The sequence below is a fragment of the Cynocephalus volans genome, chromosome 6, assembly GCF_027409185.1.
Source record: "Cynocephalus volans isolate mCynVol1 chromosome 6, mCynVol1.pri, whole genome shotgun sequence".
NCBI classification, from domain to species: domain Eukaryota; kingdom Metazoa; phylum Chordata; class Mammalia; order Dermoptera; family Cynocephalidae; genus Cynocephalus; species Cynocephalus volans.
In genome coordinates this window covers 47,239,160-47,265,006 of record NC_084465.1, presented here as the reverse complement: position 1 = coordinate 47,265,006, position 25,847 = coordinate 47,239,160, and the positions used below count along the sequence as shown (strand labels likewise).

The 25,847-nt window shown below is 41.1% G+C and overlaps 1 protein-coding gene, 1 long non-coding RNA gene and 1 pseudogene across 2 annotated transcripts in view; 1 reads left to right on the top strand and 2 right to left on the bottom strand.

Moving 5' to 3' along the window:
- Positions 1-25,806, bottom strand: part of LOC134380332 (uncharacterized) — a 62,761-nt gene extending 36,955 nt beyond the window's left edge. The window contains exon 1 of the long non-coding RNA XR_010023863.1: positions 25,550-25,806. This is a non-coding gene — a long non-coding RNA (uncharacterized LOC134380332). The remainder of the gene's footprint in view (positions 1-25,549) is intronic.
- Positions 18,100-19,367, top strand: LOC134380331 (glyceraldehyde-3-phosphate dehydrogenase-like). Its single transcript, XM_063100094.1, has one exon. The coding sequence runs from the start codon at positions 18,159-18,161 to the stop codon at positions 19,158-19,160; it is 1,002 nt and encodes a 333-aa protein (XP_062956164.1). The 5' UTR covers positions 18,100-18,158; the 3' UTR covers positions 19,161-19,367.
- LOC134380569 (cysteine and histidine-rich domain-containing protein 1-like) lies at positions 20,506-21,622 on the bottom strand (annotated as a pseudogene).
- Positions 25,807-25,847: the final 41 nt, after the last annotated feature.

The following is a 25,847-nucleotide window of genomic DNA, read 5'->3' as shown; positions in this document are numbered from 1 at the left end:
AAATACGGAAAAAGCATCTGACAAAATTCAACCTCCCCTCATGATGAGGATACTCAGCAAATGAGGTATAGAAGGAAAGTATCTGAACACAATAAAAGCCATCTATGATGACAAACCCACTGCCAACATCATCCTGAATGGGGAAAAGCTGAAAACTATCCTCTTAAGAACAGGAACAAGACAAGGAACAAGCCCATTCTCACCTTCCTGTTTATTTATTTTTTTTATTTTTATTTTTTTTGTTTTTTTTTTTTGTCTTTTTCGTGACCGGCCCTCAGCCAGTGAGCGCACTGGCCATTCCTATATAGGATCCGAACCTGTGGCAGGAGCGTCGCTGCACTCCCAGCGCTGCACTCTCCCGAGTGCGCCACGGGCTCGGCCCTCACCACTCCTGTTTATCACAATATTGGAAATACTAGCCAGAGCAATCAGGTAAGAGAAAGAAATAAAGGGCATCCACATTGGAAAAGACAAAGTCAAACTGTTCTTGTTTGCAGATGCCATGATCCTATATATAGGAAAACCTAAAGACTCTACCAAAAAACTTTTAGAGCTAATAAATGATTTCAGTAAAGCTGAGAGATACAAAGTCAACATGCAATAATCAGTAGTATTTTTATACTCCAATAACCAACTAGCAGAAAACTGAAATCAAGAAAGCAAGCCCATTTACAATAGTCGCCAAAAAATAAAATACCCAGGAATCAATTCAACAAAGGAGGTGAAACATCTGTACAATAAGAACTACAAATCACTGCTGAAAGAAATTAAAGAGGACACAAAAAGATGGAGCAACATTCCATGCTCTTGGATTAGAAGAATTAACATTGTGAAAATGTCCATACTACCCAAAGTGATCTACAGATTCAATGCAATCCCAATCAAAATACCAATCTTCACAGAAATAGAGAAAACAATCCTAACATTCATATGAAACAACAAAAAACCCCAAACAGCTGAAACAAACCTCAACCTCAGCAAAAAAAAAAAAATAAATAAAGGTCACAGGCATAACACTACCTGCCTTCAAATTATAAAGCTACAGTAACTAAACAGCATAGAACTGACATAAAACAGACACTCAGACCAATGGAACAGAATAGAGTGTCCAAAAGTCAACCCACATACTTACAGCCAACTGATATTTTACAAGGGTAACAGGAGCGTACATTGGGGAAAGGACTGCCTCTTCAATGAGAGGTACTGAGAAAAATTGACATCCATATCTAGAAGAATGAAACTAGACCTGTACTTTTCCCCATATACCAAAATCAACTCAAAATGGATTAAAGACTTAAGTATAAGACCCCAAACTATAAAACTCCTGAAAGAAAACAGGGGAAACACTTCAGGAGGTAGGACTCAGCAAGACTTTATGAACATGACTCCAAAAGCGCAAGAAACAAAAGAAAAAATAAATAAATGGGATTACATCAAACTGAAAAGCTTCTGCACAGAAAAAGAAACAGTTAACAGAGCAAAAAGACAACCTACAGAATGGGAGAAAATATTCACAAACTATGCATCCAACAAGGGATTAATATCGAGAATGTGCTAGGAACTCAAACAACTTAGTAAAAAAAAAAAGTAACCCAATTTAAAAATGGGGAAAGGAGCTGAACAGGCATTTCTCAAAGGAAGATATACAGATGGCCAACAGACACATGAAACACCACACAGTGTAACTCAGCATCAGGGAAATGCAAATCAAAACCACAATGAGATATCATCTCACCCCTGTTGGACTGGCCTTTATCAAAAAGACAGAGAATAACAAACGTTAGCAAAGATGCAGAGAAAGAGGAACCCTCCTACATTGTTAGTGGGACTTTAAATTAGTGCAGCTGTTATGCAAAACAGTAAGGAGTTTCCTCAAAAAACTACAGATAGAACTGCCATACGATCCAGCAATCTTGCTACTGGTATATACCTAAAGGAATGGAAATCATCATGTCGAAAGGATACCTGCACTCCCATGTTTATCACAGCTCTATTTAAAATAGCTAAATGTTGGAACCAATCTAAATGTCCATTGATGAATTACTTGATAAAGAAAATGTGGTATATATACAGAATGGAATGCTACCCTGCCATAAAAAGGAATGGAATTCTTCCATTTGCAGCAACATGGATGAACTTAGAGAAAATTATGTTAAGTGAAATAAGTCAAGTACAGAAAGAGAAATACCAAATGTCCTCACTCATAGATGGAAGCTGAAAAAAAAAGAGAAAGGTACAATAATCACAATAATTCCTTGAACTTTCAAAAGGAGAGAATGGAACTGAGGCCACCAGAGGTGGGAAGCGGGGAGGAAGAAATTGGTGATGGAGAAATTGGTAAAGGGTCACAAAAAATGTTTACATTGTGTAATGATGACATTTTTAAAAAAAACTATTATTGATTAAAAAAAAAAAGAACTCAGAGAAGTGAGCAACACTCCCTCTCCCACACCATATCATGTCCTGAATTCTTGGTCTCTCTTACTTGGCTCTATTTCCCCCCTTCCCCATAATAATCATCACCTTCTAGTATGTTCTATAATTGGCCTCCACTGTTTCTCTTCCTGCCTCCTCCCCTCTGCTAGAATAGAAACTCCACCACTGCAGAGTTCTTTGTTTTGTTCCTGGACATATCCCAAGCACTTACAAGAGTCAAAAGTGGCAGTCACACAGTAGTTGCTCAATAAATATTGTTGAATAACTGAATTAAGCTGCAGTCATTGGTGCTAAATAACGTCAACATGGTTTGAGAATGGCAGTCATCAAACTTTAAAGGCATTCAGAGTTTCCTGAGCTTTCAGGCCTATTTCTGGGGCCTACTACAACTCACCTGCTTTCCTGCCTGCCTTACCTACTGGTCTCCAGAAAAGGAGCTTGGGATTCACTTGGATGCTCACAAAGAGATTCAGGCAATTGAAGGTTCTCTTAGCCTCTACATCCAATTTGAATATGCTGACCAAGGAAGTCCACTTCATACTTTTCTTCAGGAACATCTTTGGGCTTGAACATAGAAGTACTGTTTTTGCATAACATCTTGTAGTTTTAAGGCTATTCCCAATGCCTTGTTTTAGATTAACTGCTCCAGTACTTTGAGTCCCCTCCCCCTCCTTTAAAAGTTTTTATTTTGAAATAATTGTAGTTTCACAGGAATTTGCAAAGAAATGTACAGCAAGCTTCCTATGCAACCTTCACCCAGCCTCCCCCAGTGTTAACATCTTGCATACTACAGTACAATATAAAACCCAGGAAACTGGCATTGTACAAACCATAGAGTTTATTCACATGTCACCAGTTGTACATATGGTCATTTGTATTTGTGGTGAACCAGAACCGCAGGATCCTTTAACTCATTCCCCCAAGCCTATATATATATATATATATATATACACACACACACACACACACACAATAAAATAAGGAGGCCTGGACATCCTTCTCTACCCTGCACCAGAAATATTTTGGTGAGTAGGAGAAATCTGGGCTATCAGAACACATCTGTGAGTCTATGACCTTCTCCAGTAAGCTCCCAATTAAGTGGGTAAGGGAAGGAAGTGGTGAGAAATGCGTCTGGAAGGTGGACTGGGGCCAGATAATGAGGGGCCTTGTACACTACATTAAGGAGCTTGGATTTTATCCTCTAGACTGATAAGAGATAAAGAGAAAACGGCTGGGTTACATTACCTAGCTAATCCAATCAACTGATCTGGGTACCTAGAAATAAATTCAAAAGATGAAATTAAAGCAGAGATGAATGAGGCTTTTGTTTTCAGCTTTGAAGGAGAGAGTGAGAGATGAAAGCAGACGTATTAGCTTTTGTGATTCAGAAGTAAAAGTCTTGTTCCATGGATGTGATTTTTATTTCCATAGTTTTTCCTTTTAAGATAATTTTGGTATTCTATTATTTTTAATTATATGAGGCATCATTTTTATAATCAGGAAAAGAAATGTGTGCTACTTAAAAATATTTAAGGCAGAAGTAGATACTCATCTGACTTTGTTGAGCTAATATTTCCTTATAAACATATTGCTGTTTCTATGTAGGAGTCACTGTCTTTTTCTGGTTTTACTTGCTTGTAAAAAAGGAACTTTTAGTTCCTAAAACAAAGGAAGAAGTGATTGTTTAATATTTCTGTTTAAACCAGTTATTAAATGTCTGTGACAACATACAAGCTCTGGCAAGTGAGTGCTCTGTGCTTGCTGCCACCTCCTCCCAAAGAATGAAAGGGCCTGAACCTTTGGGAGTGACTCTCTGCTCCTGTTTTTCCTCAGCCCGTCTTCTCCATATTTGGTGGTTGGCCTAGCCAGAGACACAGCCAGCCTCACAGTGTGAGGAAGGTTGGGATAAAAATCTGTACTCCAGGGGAGAAGTAATATAGAGGCCAAATTTGCCTGCTTGTTATTGAGGCCAGTTTCTCTTTGCAGTTTCATCTGCTTCTGCCCATCCCAGGCCACTAGTTTTTCTGCCAGTTCCTCATTCATTCATTCATTTATCAAATGTTTACTGTGCATCTATTTTGTAATAGGCACAGAACTAAGGACTGGGTATCCAGTACTACTCAGTGATAAAACAGACCATCTCTGATTTCACTCATAGTCTAATGTGGGAGACGATCAGTAAAGTAAACATGCCAATAAATACATAATGACTGCACGTGGTAGAGGCTTTGAAAGGGACAAATGGAGGGCAATGATAGAAGATAAACAAGGGTGAGAAGACTAGGCACATTCTCTGAGGAGATACTATTTAAGGAAGGAATTAGCATGTACACACCTGGGAAAATTTTTTCAAGCAGAGGTAATAGCATATGTAAAAGTCCTGAGGCATGAAAGAACTCAAGTGGGAGGGAATTCAACTAGGAACTGAAAGATCAGCAGGACTGGAGTGCAATGGAGAGAGGGAACGTGAAGAGGTAGTCAAGGTAGGGCCCTAAACATTCAAAAGTTTGTAATGGGAAGGCACTGAAAGGCTTTAAACTGGGAAAAATATAGTCAGATTGTGTGTGTGTGTGTGTGGTCGGCCAGTACCAGGGTCCAAACCCTTGACCTTGGTGTTATTAGCACCATGCTCTCCAAACTGAGTTAACCCACATTTGTATTTTAAAATGATTATTCTGAGAGAAATATAGACATGTTTTTTCTATGTACAGAGCATATCTCTCAAAGGATACACAGTAACTGGTTATTCTGGTTGCGTACAAGAGGGAACTAAACTGGGTGGCTGGGAGACAGAGGTGGGAGGCAGAATTTTTATGGTGGACCCTTTATTAACTCCTGATTTTGTACCATGGGAAGGTGTTATGTATTTCCCAAGACTGGAAGCAGGAGCAAGAAGAAGGCTACTGAGGATGTCCAAGACATATTCAAACATACTTAGAAAAAGTCAGTGATCAGACTGTGGGGAAAAGGAAGAGGGAGAAATTAAAATAATCCCTGTTTATGGAATCTGGATTGAGCAACTAAGTGAATGGTGATGGATAATTAATGAAATTGGGTAGAGTTGAAGAGGGCCCATTTGGGTTCGTTGGCAGCACCAGAATTTCTATTTGTGGAGGCTTATGGGTGGCCAGCTAGTTGGAAAAAGGAGCTGAAAGAAATTGGTCTCAAATATGCATTTGCATAGCATTTATATCAGTCATGATGTTTAATTATACTTCAGTAATCTAAAGTGCGCGTGCACGCGCACACGCGCACACATGCACACGTATACTTCAGAAGAAAAAAGCAAAAACCTCAGTGATTTATACAACAAAGGTTTTTTTGTTTGCTTGTTTTTTCTTACTCAAAGTTTGCCAAGGGTCCAAGTGACTTGTGGGGGAATTTTCTCTCACGTGATGGCTCAGCATTCCAGCTGCTTTGATCTTAGACATCTATATATCAACACATGATCACCCTGGTATAAAAGAAGGCAAAGAAAACAAAAAGGCAAGGAGAATTGTGCACCTGCTTTAAATATTTCAACCCAGAAACAATGAGTAACTTCCACTCACTTTTCAGTGGCCACCGTAAAGGAGATGGACAAATATAATCTTTCTAAATGTCTGTGAAGGGAAGGAGAATTAGAAATATTGGGGAGTTCTAATAATGTTTACCATGACACTTTACATGAGAATGAAAAAACTTCAGGGCCGAGCCCGTGGCGCACTCGGGAGAGTGCGGCGCTGGGAGAGCGGCGACTCTCCTGCCACTGGTTCGGATCCTATGTAGGAATGGCCGGTGCACTCACTGGCTGAGTGCCGGTCCCGAAAAAGACAAAAAAAAAAAAAAAAGAAAAAACTTCAAATGTCTGTACAAATAATGGGTGGAGGTTATGAGGAAAGGTGGAACTTGGACCATCACTGAGTACCGCCACTGTTAAGAGTTTTGTTTTGTGCAAGTGTGGACCCAAGAATCCCAATTTTGGACACGGTGAATTCAAGATGTCTCTACCCAAGTGGAGGTGTCAAATAAGCAGTTAATTCAGAAGATCAGAGGATAGGTTTGGGCTGGAGATATAAATTTGGGAGATTAAAAAAAAATACCCCAGTTAGCTCAGTTGGTTAGAGCATGGTGCTGATAACACCAAGGTTCAGGTTCGATCCCTGTACTGGCCAGCCACTAAAAATCAAAAACGACAACAACAACGAAGAAACAAAACAAAAAATAAAAATATATATATATCTGCCATTGGATAGGAGAGTGTGAAGTCCAAGAGAGTGGTCTAGGCTGATGTGGTGAGGGATAAAATTGCCAAAGGAAAATGTTCAGAGGATAATTAGAAGAGAGTTGTAGACAGAGCCCTGCGGTCAACCAAAATTAAAGGGTAGTCTGGAAAGGAGACTGAGATGGAACAGTCAGAGAATGGAGGGGGAGAATCAAGAGTGACATTATTAAAACTAAAGGAAAAGTGTTTTAAAAGGTATGTTTCTGTTCTTATCAAAGCAAGCCCCTCCATGTGTGCAATGAATCCCCTCCCCTCCTGCATTTCAATTCCCCTTTCTCTACTGAATCATATCTATTAGCACTTAAACACGCTCTAGAGACACCATCCATCTTATAAAACAAGGCCCACCTCTTCCCTCCTTTCTAACTACCATCATATCACAAAGCTCTAGGCACAGGGGCATTCTTTCGTTTCTCCAACATTTCAAGTTCTTAAGTACGTTTGCACTTACTTTTCCCTCTGTCTGGCTTTCCCCCCAGGTTTTACTAAAGAGGAACTGTTTCTCACCTTTCAGATCTCAGCTGAAGTATCATCTTCTTTGACCATACTATATACACCAGTTCTCCATCTCCACCCCAGCACTGTGGGTGCTTTGTATCACATTGCCCTGCTCTATTTCCTTCATAGCATTTACAATTCTCTGAACTTATCGTTTAATTGTTTACAATGTACACTGTCAGTTTGATCCCACTAGGAAAGCAAGCTCCAAGATGACATAAGGAAAGCTTAGCTGGGGGAGGGGGGAACATAAGGAGGGGTCATTCGCTCCCAAAGTGTCACCTTTTCAGCAGTTTTAATACATTGATAGAAGAGTTGTTAATAGTATGAAGAAAATAACATTTGAGCAAGCAGTCTTGACATTTAGATTGTGACACAAGCAGAGAACTTAGTCAAAGGGTGGCACCTTTAGGAGTATAAGTGCTTGCCGTCCCAGCAATCAATGTTGTGGGGCTCACCATCCCCCCTTGTTCTGGCCCCAGGCCAGATAACTGCTGTAATAACCGGGCTACACTCTTGGGGCAGCACCTCATCTGTCTATACATCACAGTGTCTGTACAATGTCGAACACATAGTAGGTGCTCAATAATTACTGAATAAATGAAAAATTGAATATAGTTCTATGAAGTCCATTGTAAATGTTGCGGACAACTTAGTTAGATTCAGGCTGAAAACCACCCAATGATTTTGACATGAAGGAGTTCATTGGTATCCTCGGTGGGGGTATTTTCAGCTGCGTGTTGGCAAAATGGCCAGAGAACAGGGAATTAAGGAAGGAATAGAAAAAGAAGAGGAGAAGTGGATCCAGGAAGACTGCTCTTTCTAGAAGGCTGGCTGCCAAGAGAAGAATGAACAGGACAGTAACTACAACAAGATGCAAAATGAAGGGAGGTTTTTGTTTTGTTTTAAAAGGTAGAGATTTCAATATTTTTTTACATGCCTAGAGAATAAAACCAGTAATGAAAGAAGAAGATGAATGAAAGGAAATAGATAACTACTGGTATGTGGACAAGAAACAAGAGGGGATTTAGCACATATAGGACAAAAATTCCCCATCCTGTGGGATAGACAGGGGATAAGGATGGGCTGGGAACAGAGGGTGAGGAAGCTAGAGTGGGTCCTGCCACTGGCCTCTATTTTCTTTCTATAATAGAAATCTCAGCCCACACTGACTTCCCAAACTACTTTTTTCAACTTTTTCTCTTAGCAATTTAATTCTGTTCCACATTTGTTTACATTTCCTCTTCACTTTTGCCCTTTTGTGCTTTTTTTTCTGTCAACTCCTCCCTGTTCTGGACCCATCTGCAGTCCCTAGAACTTCAGGTGGTTTAGGGTATTACCACGGCCAGTCTTCTGAGACTGCTCTGCCTTTTGATACCCAAATGACAAAAACATCTCATCCTATGAAACTGTAGGAATTCCAGGCTTTTATACAATTTCTCTATTAATGAGTATTCCAAAGGAGTGCTTTCATATTTCAAAAACTTTATCACCTTAATTCTGTAACTCAGTTCCAACTGGTGTAATAATCTGTTCCAAAGATGGACACAACTCTCTCCCTTGATTCCCTAAAACGTAACTAAGATATGTTTAACAAGAGTTTACTTGGAGGTTTAGGAATAATAGAAAGGAATCATAAGGCAGAAAAGTAAAGAAGTGTTGTAACTCAAGTGTCCAGCCCATTTTGTCTTGCTTTACCATGTGCTTCTCAGATGTCAGAATATCTAATTGTAAAAACATTGTTGATATTACTTATCACATAGAAAAACTTCCTAAAAACCTTATTTGAACCTTTCTACTCTTCTAACCAAGTTGCTATCCCTATGTCAGCTGTCTATTCCTTTCTCCATTGCCCACAACAGTTTCTTCCCACAGCATGTTAGGCACAAAATCTCTGGCCTTCAGCAGGGTTCTTCTCTAAATTACACTTTGCTACAACAAAAGTTGGAGGAACAGATTTATGCAAAACAAAAGCCCCAGTTGTTGGCCAAACCTGACCACTTTAACTACTACCCTGAGATGTCGAAGTCACAACACCACACTCTGATATAGAATTAGTTTTCTCAGAGTTTGTCTGCTAACACCCTGAATTGGAATCTTCTAGGGTCTGGAAATCACAAACCAGAGCATGTTTGACTTGTAAGACATGCTTTCGGTAATTATTACAGATAAAACGCTTTGTTTTGGGGACCACAGTATATTTCTATCAATATATGTACATTTGCATTATTACCATTGCAGTCTCTTCGTGACTTCCAAACTTGAAATACAATGTATGTGGAAGATTTTATTTACCTGTGGCTGGTGCCACCTAGTGGAAAACATCTCCTAAACAGGTTTGAGTTTAGGATTTTTATCAACCTGGCAAAGCTAATTATGAAGATTAAGATGGCTAACATTCATTAAGTGCCTATTATTTATTAACTGTGATGCTAATCTATTTAAATCTACTGGCAAATTTAATCTCCAAAACAACACCACAGGTGGGAACAACTATCTCCACTTTACAGACAATGGAAACTATTACAAGGAAGGGTTGAGTTGTCAAAGGCCACTCAGGAAGTAAATGGCAAAGCTAAAATTCTAAGGTCTGAGCTCTTAACTACTATACTAAAACATTAAGTCAATTCTGTAATTAAGGAAATCAGTACAATACATTTCTATATTGGGAGTAAATGCTGATGGTGTGGTTTAACACCCTGGAGATGGTTGAAGAAGACTTAAATACTGACAGGTTCCCAGGAAGAAGCTTGCTTGTCCCCTGGGGCATTAAGAAGGGGTCTGGGAAGGGCCAAAGAAATGTCCTGCACCCGAACACTGGGTAGACAAGATTCATTATGAATCCTTCTGGTGACGTAGGCAAAGGTAAATGTAGACTTGGACTAGGCTATCATTTTTACTATCTCCTGTTGCAGGAGATATGCAAACAGTAACAATACATGGAACAGCAAAGGTAGGGTGAAGACTGACACTCTCCTCCCCCTGCAACAAATTAAAAAGTTCAGACTCTATTCCAACAATCTGGAGAGTTTATTTCTGACAAAGGAAGAAGAGAATATTATTCTCCAGCATCTCGATGAGTTCACGTCACTTGAGTGCCTACCTTTTCTCTGTCCAGTAGGTCTCATAGACATCTATCTTCATACTACTGTCAAGGATTTACCATCTAACTCAGGAAAATTAGGTCATTCCCAGATATATTAGTTTGGGCTGCCATAACAAAATACCATAAAGTGGATGGCTTCGACAACAGAAATGTATTTTCTCAAAGTTGGTGGCTGGAAGTCTGAGATCAGGGTGCCAGCATGGCTGAGTTCTGGTGAGGGTTCTCTTCCTGGCTTGCAGACAGCTGCCTCCTCATTGTGTGCTCATGGTCTTTCCTGGGTGCCTTTGTATGCAAGCTCCCTGCTGTCTTTTCTTACAAGGGCACTAATCCCATCGTGAGGACGGCACCCTCATGACCTCATCTAATCATAATTACCTCCCAAAGGCCCCATCTCCAAATACCATAAACATTGAGGGGTAGGGCTTTAACATATGGATTTTGGAGGGACACAAACATTCATAACATCAGATAGCCTTTGTTTAAATTTCTTTCATTTACATTTATTTTTATTGCAAATAAGTCTATCCAAAGTTTTTTCCAAATTTGTGATTATGCAATATTTTAAACACCAGAGAAGTTGAAAGGGTACAATAACACACCCATCACCAAAATTCATTAATTGCTAACTTTTGCCATATTTGCCTTATCTATATACCTATTTTTTTAAAAGTAACTTGCTGACATCATGATATTCTACCCCTAACTCCTAACCAACCAGCATGCATCTTCTAACCAAAATACCATTATTAGGGGCTGGCTGATTAGTTCACTTGGGAGAATGTGGTGCTGATAACACCAAGGTCAAGGGTTCAGATCCCATACTGGACAGTGGCAAAAAACCCCACAAAAATCAAAATACCGTTATTATACTTAAGAAAATAATTCCCTTATAACATCTTCTAGGCCATCTATAAAATTTACCCAATATATTTTTTAGGTGTTTTCCTCTGAATTTGGATCTAATCAAGTTTCAAGCATTACATTTATTTTATTTTTTTAAAGGTATTTGCTTATTATCATTTTTTTACATTCTAAGATGTTGTAGAGCAGATGGGGGAGAGGGGAAGAGGAGGGAAATAGGGTGGGAGAAGGAGGAAGGAAGGGGTTGTGGTTGAGGCCCATGGCACCCCCCCTCATACAGGCAGGGGAGACCAGGGGGCTTCCAGTGGCAGCTTGGTCGTTGCTGGGCTGGATGCACATGTCAGCGGGTATGGCTGAGGCCCTCAGCTCCCCACTGCCCTCCTGGCTTGGGAGCCCAGGGTGCTTCCTGCTGAAGTTAGGTGGTTGTTGCTGGGTTGGGTGCAGTCAGCAGGGGGACTTGGCTGAGGCCCACGGCCCCCCGTATTCCCCAGCTTGGGAGCCTGGGGGACTTCCAGTCCTTCTAGGTTTCATAGGTGTTCTTTGGTGGTGTTAGACCTTTACTGATTAATATTAGAACTTTGTCTCTGATCATTGGGTATTTTGTTTTTTCTTTCAATTCTGTGTTGGATTATTCACTGTTCCCACCACTTAAACTCTGCACTGGAGCTAATTTGTTGTCCTTTGTTTACTTCTTAAAATGGGGGAACTTCCTAAAGGAACCAGCATTTGAGCCCTGTAGTTGAGCTAAATTACTGCTTTGCTGCTGATTCTCTGGGGAAGGCTTTTTGTGCAGCTCAGTTTTTCTGTTTATTTATTTATTTATCTATCTATCTATTTATTTATGAGATACAAAGCTCATTGTCTCCCCTCTTGCCCATGATGTGAGGGCCAGATTCATACTGGAGGCATACCCATTACCAGAAATTACTTTTGTACCCTTTGTTTGTCCCCTCCCAATTATCTCCCAACCTCCCTCCCCACAACTCCAATTTGTAGCCCTAGGAATGTTCCCTTCCTCTGTTGGATCATGGCACTACTGTGGTCTTTCTTTCCCGCCATCCTTCCTCTCTTAGCTCCCACATATGAGTGAGCACATGCAGTATTTATCCCTCTGTGCTTTGCTTGTTTCACTCAACATAAGTTGATCCAGGTTCATCCATGTTGCTGCAAATGGCAGTATTTCATTCTTTTTTATGGCAGAGTAGTATTCCATAGTGTATATATACCAGTTTCCTTATCCAATCATCTATTGATGGACATTTAGGTTGGTTCCATATGCAGCTCAGGTTTTAATTGTTGACCTTTTAAGCACTTCTGGGTCTTGTGAGGTCTGTTAGACCTGCGTTGTGTGGAAACTCTGGTCTTGGCCTGACTCTTTCAGCAAACTACACCCCTGCAGTCCTATGTTCCTGAGTGGGCCTGTGCTGATTGGAAGTCAGATCAGCTGTCCATGCTGTACCCCAGTTTTCCCCAAGTGGCTCATCTCCCCTACCCGCTGCACTCCAAACACTTCCCATGGGACAGGCCATGTGTCAGTCCCTTGTGATGACTCACCAGCCTCTGAATGGCTCCTTTTTTCAGTTGTCTGTGGCTCCTCACTACGTGGGTTCATAGGAACCCTGTTAGTAGTCTTGCTGGCTTGGGGACCACCAAGGCCTGGGGACCACCAAGGCCCTCTTCTCCCCTGCCACCTCCAAGCAACTTCATACGAAGGGCAAACAGAGGCTTTTGCCAGCTCATATCTGTGTGCTCACGAGGGCCAGCCTTGAAGCGGCCGGGGCTTAAAATGGTAGGAGTGATCCTTTCTTTCTTTCATCGTGGTTTCTCCTGCCTTCGTGAACTCCGTAGGTCTCTCCTCCTCTTCCCCTGAGCTCTAGTGGCCCCAGCTTGGCTGTCATTGCTTTTTAATAGTTGTAAATTGGTTGATTGTGGGAGAGAGTGATGCTGGGAACCGTCTATTCTGCCATCTTTACTGGAAGATCCAAGCATTGCATTTAGTTGTTAAACTTCTTTATTAATCTAGAAAAGTCCTCCTACCTTTTTTTCCCACATGACATTGATTTTTTTTTTTTTTTTTTTTTTTTTGACCAGTAAGGTGATCTCAACCCTCGGCACGGTGTGGTCCTCACTGACTGAGTGCATCGGCCATTCCTATATAGGATCCAAACCCACAGCCTTGGCGCTATCAGCGCTGCACTCTCCAGAGTGAGCCACAGGGCATTGACTTTTTGAAAAGACTAAGGTGTGATAATGGCATTGTGACTATATTACCTTTTAAAGATTCATACTAAACTATTTACCAATGCAATGAGGGTAAAGCTGTTACAAGAATACAGTGTATTATTAATTGATCCCAAATTTAATTTAAACTTCTTACCTGAGGGGAATCAGAAAGCTTATCAATCACAGAATTAATATATTGTGTTAATTTTGTGAAAGCTGATGAAATCACTTTCTGATGGACTCAGAAAAAATAGAGCCCAAAAAGGCATGAAAGAGAGGGACTCATGCTTGTTTGTCTAAGACAAGAAGTGTTCCCAAGGACCTTCTAATACCCATCACAAATGCCTTCACGTCTTTCGCATCCTTCGCACATCTCTGCTTTGCATGTATGCACATGTTTCTGTGACAAAATTTATCACTAGGAATTCTTTAGAACTATAGTAATTCAGATATGATGCTTCAAGAAGAAACTGCCCAGTAATGGCACATCAGCCAAAGAACTGATGATAAATCTGACTTAGAGCCTCCAAAATCAATGAACTCTGTACCAAATAGCTTATGTGAACCTCTCCCTTTTTGTTAATAAAAGCTTTCTCTTACCCTTTCCTCACTAAATACATTCGTGACTTGCCATGGTATGCATTCCGAATTATAATTCTATTTTCTATTCCTGAATAAATTCAGAATATTGGAGCTATTTTTCTCAATGTGTTTTTTCTTGGTTAACAATGTACATTGTGATAATACTGAAAAAGCATACGTTTACAATTTTAGAACTCTGCGTAAATTTAGCATAGTTTTAAACTTACACATTAATGGTTAGCTTGTTAAAATGCAGCGTGAAAATTTTAAACCCAACTAAAAAACCCTCAAATAATGCAGAACAATACAAGGATAAAATTCCAAGAATCAGCTCAAATTGTTCTATCCAGAAATAACTTTTGCTATGATCTGAATGTTTGTGTTCCCCCAAAATTCATATGTTGAAACCTAATTACCAATGTGATGGTATTAGGAGGTGGGGCCATTGGGAGGTGATTAGGTCATGACTGCCAAGCCCTCATGAATGGGATTAGGGTTCTTATAAAAGAGGCCCCAGGGAGCTGCCTTCCCCCTTCCACCATGTGAGGACACAACTAGAAGGCACCATCTATGAACAAGGAAATGGGCCCTCATCAGTCATCAAATATGTCAGCACCTTCATCTTGGACTTCCCAAGCCTTCAGAATTGTGAGAAATAAATTTCTGTTTCTTATAAGCCACTCAGTCTATGGTATTTTGTTACAGCAGCCTGAATGGACCAAGAAGACTAGGTAAAGAGTGCACTCAGCTATCATTCTATATATCTCTCTGGATAGATAAGCAGCAAAACTTCTTTAATAGTGTGGTACTCTATATTCATTGCAAGGCATATGTGCTCATTCCATGCCTTGCCTCTATTCTATCAACACTGCAAGGGATTTGATCCCTGCAAGCTTCATTTTTCTGGCTCCTGTGTTAGCTGACGTCTGACTGGGATCAATCAATGAAAGACTGGTGGGAGACTAGAGGGCATGAGAAAGGGAGAAGCCAGGAGTATATTCGTCACAGCAGCTGTGTTTCCTTTGCCCTACTGTGGTAGAGGAAATACTGCTTTCTCCCTCAGTCCATTCAGCCTAAGGGCTGAGTGGCTTCTGGCTCTTACTAATTACTGAGTTGATCTCACTATCATGTTTGACTTCTTAGCTCTTCCATTATATGTATAACTAATTCCCTGTATTAAATTCCCTCATTGAAAATACTTGAAGCAGTTCTAGTTAGACCCTGCTGTGTATAATAGATGTTAACTTTAATTTAAAAGTTCAAATTTTAATTGCTTTTACTTGAATTTGATACAACAAAAGAACATGAAGCAGAAATTTTTTTTTCTTTAACATGAGAGGTATTCTTCTCTGAAAGCTCTTTCCAGGTTAAGAAATTATAAAAACCTCTAAGTGGGATTTGTTATTCTTAATAGTTTAAACTACTTTTCATCTTTAAACAGTAAAGGTAGATGATTTGTGAAAAATTAGTACTTACATGCTTTCTGTCCCTTCTCTCTTCTCTTTACAATTTTTCAGTTACTTTACTTATATATTTATTTTGTCCAGGTTTATAACATTAACCTTCTATTCTGTAACCATAATTTCCATAGTTACTTAGTATTAGTAAAGTCACGTATTTAAACCAGCTATACTTCATAAGTTTCACGCATGCAGATGAGTTATTTGCTTTGCTCACTGATGTATCCAAACTGCCTAGAAGAGCGTCTGACACATAGTAGGCACTGACAAATACCTGCTGTTGAATAAATTATTTTACCACAGTTTTTCACTTCCTGAGTTTTAATTTTTTTTTTTTAAAGATGTCTGTTAAGGGGATCTTAACCCTTGACTGGTGTTGTCAGCACCATTCTCTCCCTAGTGAGCCATTGGCCGGCCCTCTGAGTTTTAAATTTTAATTTCTCTCCTACTTGACTGGATTCCGTTGTTGTCTATGTGTATATGTATAAATAAACACACATATATACACATAGTTTTCTTTCTCCCCCAAGAAAAGCTCAGCATGCTGTGTTGTTCGAGTTACCTCATGTTTGAAAGTGACTGCCTTTTACCTGTATGCTTAAATTATGTCTTCACTGGACATAATATTCTTTGGTCACATTTACCCCAGCAGAACCTCTGTACACATGGCCCATTATCTTCTGGCATTAGGTGCTCTTTGTCATTTGACTGAGTGAACTCTGAATATTGGTATAATAAATTATTATTATTTCTTTACTATCCTAGTGATCAGTGCTCTTACATCATAATTATTTTTATTATAAGATTTCAGCCAGTTGTTTGCCACATTTGTGTGCAAGTGTTCTTTTTAAATTTTGACATAACTATATTATCTTTGATGACATTCTTCAGTAGATCAATAACTATTTTGTGAGCACCTTCTGCTAAACACTGTATCATACAAATATGGATGACCAATGGATCCTATCTTCAAGTAGCTCAACTTATAGGGTGAATAAAAATAAGGATATTGCTACAATGTGAAGTAGAAAGTTATGCCTGGATGTTCTGAAGGGACAGTAATTACCAAGAGGAATAAAGGAAATGAACATTTATTAAAGGCCTATTATTTGGCAAGCAATACAGAGCCTTTACAGACATCTCCTTTGATCTTTAGGACAACCCAGAGGAATGCTATCATTATCCTCATTTTACTGATACAAAAATTGAACTAAAGTAATTTTCCAATATCACAGAGGGAGCATTGAGATTTAAAACCAATTCTACCAGATTCCAAAGCTTATGTTCTTTCTCTGCTACATTATATTACCTGTTGTAAAAGTGTATGAAAGAAGGCTCGATGGAGAAGGTGGCATATGAACAGATGCCTTGATGGGTAGGTAAGAATCAAGATGGGAGTAAGAATTGCAAATCCATGCCTGATATTTTCCTCGATGGAGGGACAGGTAGGTACTAAGTCTACTTACTGTGAGGGAATTACTTTTTGCTCATTTGGAGAATTATTGCTCTATTGTGGAGGTAGCTATTATCAATTATAGCAAAGAAAACTCCAAGTAGCCTTGTTCTTGAGTTTCCTGGTGTTCTTTGAACTTGAATATCTATTTTCTTCTTCATCACCCCTTTGCACAAATGCATAAAGAATAAGACATCACTGTGCTAAGATTTATCCTTCCTCTCAGATATTTATAGAATAGTATAAGCTCTTCAAAACATTATGGGAGATAGAAAGCAGTGGCTTTCAAACTTAAATTACAACCTGTGTACTTTGACATTATTTTAGTGCGTAATAACCAAATTTTTTTTAAAGGGGCAGAATAGAAATGGCAGACAGCACTGCATACAGTAGGGGTTAAGTATAGTCTCATAACACTTACATGTATGTTTAGGTGTGTGAGTTTATTTACTGGGCTATGGTGTAAAATGTATTTCTGATAGTGGGAAATATTAATTTAAACAGTAAAAGGAGTCTACTTACAAACCAAGCATCTTAGTCCATTTGTGCTGCTATAACAAAATATCTGTGACTGGGTAATTTACAAACAATAGAAATTTATTTCTCAAAGTTCTGGAGGCTAGGAAGCCCAAGGTCAATTTGTCAGCATATTCAGTGTCTGGTGAGGGCTCTCTCCTTCCAAGATGGCACCTTGTTCCTGCACCCTCACATGGCACAAGGGGTGAATGCTCTGTCCTCACATGGCGTAAGGGCAAAAGGGTCAGGCAGCTCTCTGAAGCCTCTTTTATAAGGGCATTAATACCATTTCTGAGGGCAGAACCCTCATGACTTATCACTTCCCAAAAGGTTCCACTTCTTAATACCACCACCTTGGGGCTTAAGTTCCAACATATGAATTTTAGAGGAACACATACATTCAAACCATAGTACCAGGGAAGCCTGAAAGTCTCTTCCAACTGCATGGAGTGGCAGCTGAGGTTAAGGTCAGGGAGCCCTTATACAAAACCTTTCTCAAGCCTAGGAAACAGTATAGCAGACTACTTCCTTACAGTATAATGGCATAGCTATAGAGCAGTTTAGTACCCTAAGCATTCTTCTAGGAGTGAGCTGAATAGAAACAGAGAGAAAAAACAAGACAGTTACCTCTTAGCAGAGAAGCTGTAGAGAGGAGCAGTCTTATCCAGCTCAAAGGATATCCACTGCAAAATTTTCCTGCCCGTTCCAGACGGCTGCGTCTTCCCTCTCGTGCAGTGCCAGCCGCATCCCCGGGACACGATGGTGAAGGTCGGAGTGAACGGATTTGGCCGTATTGGGCGCCTGGTCACCAGGGCTGCTTTTAACTCTGGCAAGGTGGATGTTGTCGCCATCAATGACCCCTTCATTGACCTCAACTACATGGTCTACATGTTCCAGTATGATTCCACCCATGGCAAGTTCCATGGCACTGTCAAGGCAGAGAACGGGAAGCTTGTCATCAATGGGAAAGCCATCACCATCTTCCAGGAGCGAGATCCCGCCAACATCAAATGGGGTGATGCTGGTGCTGAGTATGTCGTGGAGTCCACTGGTGTCTTCACGACCTTGGAGAAGGCTGGGGCTCACTTGAAGGGCGGAGCCAAAAGGGTCATCATCTCTGCGCCTTCTGCTGACGCCCCCATGTTTGTGATGGGTGTGAATCACGAGAGCTATGAGAACACCCACACGATCGTCAGCAATGCCTCCTGCACCACCAACTGTTTAGCCCCCCTGGCCAAGGTTATCCATGACAACTTTGGCATCGTGGAGGGACTCATGACCACAGTCCACGCCGTCACTGCCACCCAGAAGACGGTGGATGGCCCCTCCGGGAAACTGTGGCGTGACGGCCGTGGGGCTCTCCAGAACATCATCCCTGCCTCTACTGGCGCTGCCAAGGCCGTGGGCAAGGTCATCCCTCAGCTGAATGGGAAGCTCACTGGCATGGCCTTCCGTGTCCCCACTGCCAACGTGTCAGTTGTGGATCTCACCTGCCGTCTGGAGAAGGCTGCCAAATATGAAGACATCAAGAGGGTGGTGAAGAAGGCATTGGAGGGCCCCCTGAAGGGCATCCTGGGCTACACTGAGGATCAGGTTGTCTCCACCGACTTCAACAGTGACGCACACTCTTCCACCTTCGACGCTGGGGCTGGCATTGCTCTCAATGACCACTTCATCAAGCTCATTTCCTGGTATGACAATGAATATGGCTACAGCAACAGGGTGGTGGACCTTATGGTCCACATGGCCTCCAAGGAGTAAGAGCCCCCAGGACCACCAGCCCCAGCGAGAACACAAGAGGAAAAGAGAGGACCTCAGCTGCTGGGGAGTCCCTGTCCCAACTCAGTCCCCCAACACACTGAGAATATCCCCTCCTTGGCAGTTTCCATCCCAGACCCCCTAAAGAAGGGGAGGGGCCTAGGGAGCCCTACCTTGTCATGTACCATCAATAAAAGTCCCTTGTACACAGCCAAAAAAAAAAAAAAAAAAAAAAAGAAAAGAATTAAAGCTGCAGGACCTCTCTAGATCAAAGTGCTCTTTTCCAAATGGGTATACATTTTGCCAGGCCTCAAAGGATATAATCTCCTTAAAGAGTGAGTAGGAAAATGCCTTCAATCAGCATGTTCAGTCTTCATAGTCTTTACTTCCTTTTTATTCCCTGAATCAGTCTCTCACCCATTTTTTGATGATGTCTGGAAAACTGGCTGCCATAACTTAATAAAGCATATATTTAACTAGTACATCCTATTGCCTTTCCCATCCATTTCTTTGCTTCTCAGACTTGTTAACATATAGTGGGCACTATTTTTCCTGATCTGTTCTTTTATTAACAGTTCATTCATACTTGCTGGCATTTTGGCCATCATTTGTGTCTCTGGCTTCTTGGTTAATTGTTCTTCTCTTAGGTATAACAGTATTGATCTACTTTTTCCTTCTGAATTTAAGATTTTCTCATTGTTTTTTAATATATCTTGCTGAACGATTATGTTGTTTATATGAATGTATCATGGTAGGCTTTTTTTTTTTTGTAAGCAAATTCCAATTTATTAACCAATGCATATATTCCCTTTTTACTTACTATACTACCTCAGAATTAAACGTTCTAGAAAAAGCAACCAACCCACATGGAAAAAACAATGCAAAGCTTCATTGATTCCTTAAAGATTTTCAAGTATTATAGGAACTCAAATCCATGAAAAAACTGATTAATAATCTGACAATTCATCTTGCTTTACTAATTATGGGATAATGGAAAGAGATATAAAAAAACCAAACATAAATGTTCCTTAATGTTCTTTTGTTTAACATAATATTCTACTAAGAAAAACTGCAATTATGTTTATGAACTATCTTCCAGCTTCTTCAAGTACAGGACACAACTATGGTTCCACCAGGGAGGAGAAATGTATAACAGATCTTAAGTAACTCACAAGGAAGATGGGAGGCACAAAAGATGAAATGATTTTTGCTTTTAAAAACCTAATGTTGACCCTGAAATGCCAGATTCAATGATGACGATGATCACAAAAGACTACAGCAGCAAGCCACCACTTCACCACAGATTAAGAATTCTGCAACAGGCAATTACCCTCCCCCCCCCGCCCCCTCAATCTGTTATATCTTCTTTTTGTTTGTCCTGCTTTTTGCTTGCAGGCAGTTCAAGGCTTGCCCATTGCATAGGTTCAGCTTTTCTCATGGTGATCTCAATCTTTGTTGCAGTCATAGTTACATAACTTCGCTTTACATCAATCACACCCCATAAGTTCACATTTTGATGAAATTCCTTCTCTCCTTCAAATACAATATGCACATTTAACAATGTGCTATTTGCTTCTACTCGACTAAGTTCTGGAAGTGAATTTTTAGCGTATACTGAAATGGTGACTTCACCCCCTGTTTGATGCCAGTCATGTCTACATGGAACAACTTTTTTCCCAGCATCCTTTTTAGTCCACATGTGTCTCCCTGTTGTACAGCCCTCTTGGGCTAAGAATGTATTAAAATCAGAAGTTTTTCTTCTACAACAACTCCAGTACTTCATCCCCTCATGAAAAATAGGTACTCCAGAATGATATACACAGACTTCTTCTAGACTCTGTGGACCCTGATATGTCTTTAAACACCCTCCATTTTTACATGAGGTCCCAATCTTAATTTCATCACTCTCTTCTTCTTTCTTATCTTCTTCATTTCCTGATGACAGTTTAAGTTTATCAAGTGCTTGTTTTAGGGAGGCAGATATTTTTAATTCCAAATTTGTCATTGGTTCATCTGGGCTTGGCCTTTTTATTGCTTCTACTGGTTTAGGGGCTTGAATGATGTGCTCCTGAAATTTGGGTTTCAATTCAGATAGTTCTTTCTTCTCAGTAGTCTTGACTTCAGGTTTGACTGGTTCAGATGGCTTCTCACTATTATGCCTACCTTTTGAAACAGCCTACAATGCTTAAGAAATCAGAAAAATCAGTTGTTCTTCTCTTACAGCAAGACCAACCCTTTAATGCGTCATGAAAGACTGGAACACCTGGGTGGTAAGTGCAAGCATCTTCAGAATTGGTCTCGGGGTCGAAGCGCTGGCCGCAGCCCCGGTTGTAGCACAGCAGTGCCATTTTCTTTTCCTGCTGTTACGAGGTAAGGCCCAAATACCGGGAACCGCAAGAGAGTGCGCTTACAATTCCCTGTCGCAAGCACCAATCTTAAGGCTGGGACGGCTGCCGGTTTCCGGAAACGGCCGGTTCCTCATGGTAGGTTTTGATATGCTCTATTTCTTGACTGTTACTCTGAAATCTTACTTTTTCAAAATTCTCTACAATCATACATTTTTTAGTATTCCTGAACATGGAACAAAAGTACAAGTCAAGCTGATCACTGCCCTCTACATATACCATAACAATTCTCACACCTGTGCCCTTGCTCGTCCCTTTTTGATATGCCTCTTTCATTGCTCTCCTCATCTCTGAATTTTATCTGTTTATCAAGGCTCAGCTTAAATCCCTCCATATAGCCTACCTAACTACCCTCAGTCCCACTGCTGAATGTGGGTAGCACTGCATTCCCTCTAAACACCTAGAATTTAATTATATGGTTTTTGAAGGATTTCTATAAATGCTAGTTTTTTATGGTCTTTTAGGTAGGAACCATTATTTATACAGATCTTGCCTTCTGTAGTCTTAGGCACTACAGTGATACTGAACCCAAGTCCAACTGCCTACCCCAAACAAAAACAAACAACTCAAAAGTCAAATGTCAGTGAAAATGGAAGTCATCTTTAATTCAGGAATACTGGTAACCTGAGGAGAGATGATAGGCTGACCTATTTCTCCAGTAAACCTAAAGGAGAATGGTCAGACTAAAACCATCTCAAAGACTCAGATTTACTGAGGGGTTTTTAAAGAGGGGGTTGGAGGAATGGAATGTGGGAAACGAAAAGTAGGAGGAAAGGGAATGTGGGCTGTGGGGTCTTCATGCAAGAAGCCAAGTGCAAGGTCTCACCAAGGCTCTGTCTGGTTTCTGTTCTTGTCCTTGATATTATTACCTTAGGGTCCTGCTTCAGGATAGAATAGAATAGCTTCATTGATGTCTTCCTTGGCTTCTCAGGGTCTGGTTAGTATGTGACTTATGGCAAGTTTGCAGCTCCAGAGTGACTGGAAAACCTTACACTCATTACGTCACCTTGTCCCATACCAAGGTTCAAAATATCAAATGCTCATTGGAAAAGAGGGAACTCAAGAGAAATACACGATAAGAAAAAAAACTGTGTCTTTTAAAAATTTGCCTACAGCCCAGGCGGTTTTAGGTCCCAACATGGCTTAGTCCTGCTCACTCCAACAATACAGCTGAAATAGCATTAAGAGACAAACATAAATTGTCCTGACCTGGTATTGAGGAGTCTGAAACAAACTCTCAGGGAAAAGCTCTTTGATCCTCATTTTATTTTTCTCATAGTATAAACAGTACTATGCAAATGGAAGGTGTACTAGCCGGTGTTCTCCAGAGAGACAGAACCAATACCATATATATAGATATAGATATGAGAGGAAATTTACCAGGGGAGTTGACTCATGTGATTATGAAGGCTGAGAAGTTCCACGATAGGTTGTCTGCAAACTGGAGGCTCTGGGATGCCAGCAGCATAGCTCAGTCCAAGTCTGAAAGCCGCAGAACCAGGGAAGCTGATGGTGTAATTCTCAGTCTGAGGCCAAAGGCCTGAGAGCCTGGGGGTGCCACTGCTGTATGTCCTGGCACCCAAGGGCTGGGGGAGCCTGGAGTTCTGATGTCCATGGACAAGAGAGAAGAATGTATCCCAGCTCCAGTGAATAGAGTGATACATTTGACTTTTCCTCTGTTTTTGTTCTCTCCAGGCCCCCAGAAAACTGGATGGTGCCTGCCCATATTGAGGGCGGGTCATTCCCACCTAGTTCACTCATGCTTATATGCTAATCTCCTCTGGAAACAACTTCACAGACACACTCCGAAATATTGCTTTACCAGGTTTCCAAGTATTCTTAATCTAGTAAAGTTGCCACCTAAAATTAACCATGACAGAAGGCTGTCACATCTTTAAGACCACTGGCTTAAAGTGGTCTTAGGTTAGTAGATGTCTGTCAGTAAAATGAAAATATGCATCTCAGTGCTTCAGACTGTCCATTACAATGACTCTCATTTTTATAAACCTTAGGTCAGTACCATGCTATATAAATAAATATAAATGTCAACTCTTGATAAATTGTGATGGATTACAACACACAGGTCACAAATAAGGGATACTAGAGGGCAGTAATAAAAGTCTATGTACAGTCTCACTTATCAATTTAGGTAAAGAGATTAATTTGTCACACTGCTACTGCGTTGGTAAAGCAAGGCAATCACAATTAAGGGAGGAAATAAACATAAGAGCACAGAGGTTAAAGCAATACATGAAAATAAGAGATGTCAAATCAAATCGCAAACAACAAATGTTTAACATTTTATCAAATCTAAAATAAGTGAATCTTCCCTCAACGAATTTTCATAATTACCATAAAATGCTGACAAAACTTCTGATTTACAGATTAAATGATATAAAATACAATTTGAAAGCTTTTTAAAATTCTTATTCTTTAAATATTAGCATCAGCAGACACTAATAATAGTATTATTCTGAGCCTAGATTTGCATCAATCTGAAGTTTAGCTGATAGGCTAAATATGGGGGGGGGGGAGGGCACTTCCTAGGTGAAAAGTACCTTCTTTTATACCTCAAATTAGTGAAAAATGCCCGATTCTATCGACGTTGTATTTCGACATACAGGGAGGTACGAAGAAGGGCTAAGCTTCCCCTAAGCCACAAACAATTCCACCAACTGCGAGCATCTTGAAAACCACTTAGTAATACAGAACTTTACATTTTAACAAAAGCAGGGATAACTTTGGTTCACAAATGTCTTTATTAATGTACCTAAAAACTTGTTTATAAAGTTGCAGATGCAGTGAAAACATCTCTTAAAAGACCCCAGTCAATCATCCAATAACATGGTGCACTTAAATAGTAATGACCATCACAGTATTATCCAGAGCTGTGACTGTACAACTACACAGATATACCACACTGCTACACATACTTTACCCGGAATTCAGTACTGTGAAAACATTTCCATAAGAGGTCTATATATTGTAATAATATTTTATTGATCTAGGAACTCTGGCACTGAAAGTGTGAAAAGCCCAAGGTAATGATGTCGTCACCAAGGGACGACAAGAATAGAACCCAAATCCCTTGACTCCCCAGCTTGTGTTTTCCACTAATTGTGCTCGTTTTCTACTCATGCGAGAGCCAAGTGTAAAAGGGTTGGAGAAGGGAGCGGACACAAATGCGGCAAGTCCGCGAGGCGGAGGCCGCACTGAAGGTCCTAAGGAAGCACCCGCTGGCACTCTCCTTTTGTTCTGGCTGAGGAAGATGAAAGCAGCAGCGGCCACAAACCCCCGGGACCAAGAACTGGAACTAGGTACCGTAGCCTGTTGTACTCTCTCTTCCTCTTTCAGGCCCTTCCTTTTTTCTCTCTCCCTTCCGGCCAAGCCCTAGCGCTCTCTTCGCCTCCCTCGTTTCTGTCCCCGTCCTTCAGCTCCACCCTGCACATTACTGCCAGGTGTCCCCTTGAGCAGCCTCTGTGCGCGCACTCGCCTCCACCCTCTACCCGGCCCTTCGTCCGGTCCTTCGTGTTCCAGGGGTTCGTAGCGCCACAAGCGTTTCCTCCACAAAATGAGTGGTAGTCAAGCATTATACCTGCGTTTCAACTGTTAGAAACTTAAGAGGTGAGAACGGGGGCATGCATATACCAAGCCTGCTCTGCGTGGGTCTAGGTAGCTCGTCACGACAAAGCAAGATGTAGACAATAAGCACAGAGCCTTCCTCTCCAGCTGGGAGCTTCACACGGCTCAGCCATTCCCCAGGCAACCTCCCACTGGAGGACGCCTTCCGGAGCGCGCGTGTTTACACTTTTCTCAGCTCTGGTGGAGGAGACAGGCGCTCGCGGACTCTGGGGGATTCCAAACCGTTACTCCGCCCGCCGGGGTGGGGCCAGCCCAACGGCTAAGCGTGCGCAGTCAACCCGGCCAGTTCCAGGACCCCAGCACTACAAGTCCAAGAAGGCAACGCTCCGCGGGGGCGGGCCTTACCTGGCGCGAGCTCATTCCTTTGGCTACTATCGCTCCGCCCTCCCCCGTTCCCGTCGGTGTCCCTTTCCACAGTTGAAAACTACTTTCTCTTGAAGCATATGAGAAGCCTTAGCAACCTTGCCACCGAAGCTCTTCGCGTAGTCGCTCTTTCTGCCTCTGCCCGAACTATGCCTGACTCCCTCACCGGAGTAGGCTAGTGGAGGAGACACAAGGAAGCCTTTGCAGGCCAAAGCTGAGGCAACCAGGTCGTACTTCCGCCTCCCGGGCTCCGGAAGGTAGCGCGCACGCGCACGCTGCG

What these genes read in the sequence shown, in the direction of transcription:
- LOC134380331 (XM_063100094.1), top strand. Translation starts at nt 18,159, where the DNA reads ATGGTGAAGGTCGGAGTGAACGGATTTGGCCGTATTGGGCGCCTGGTC.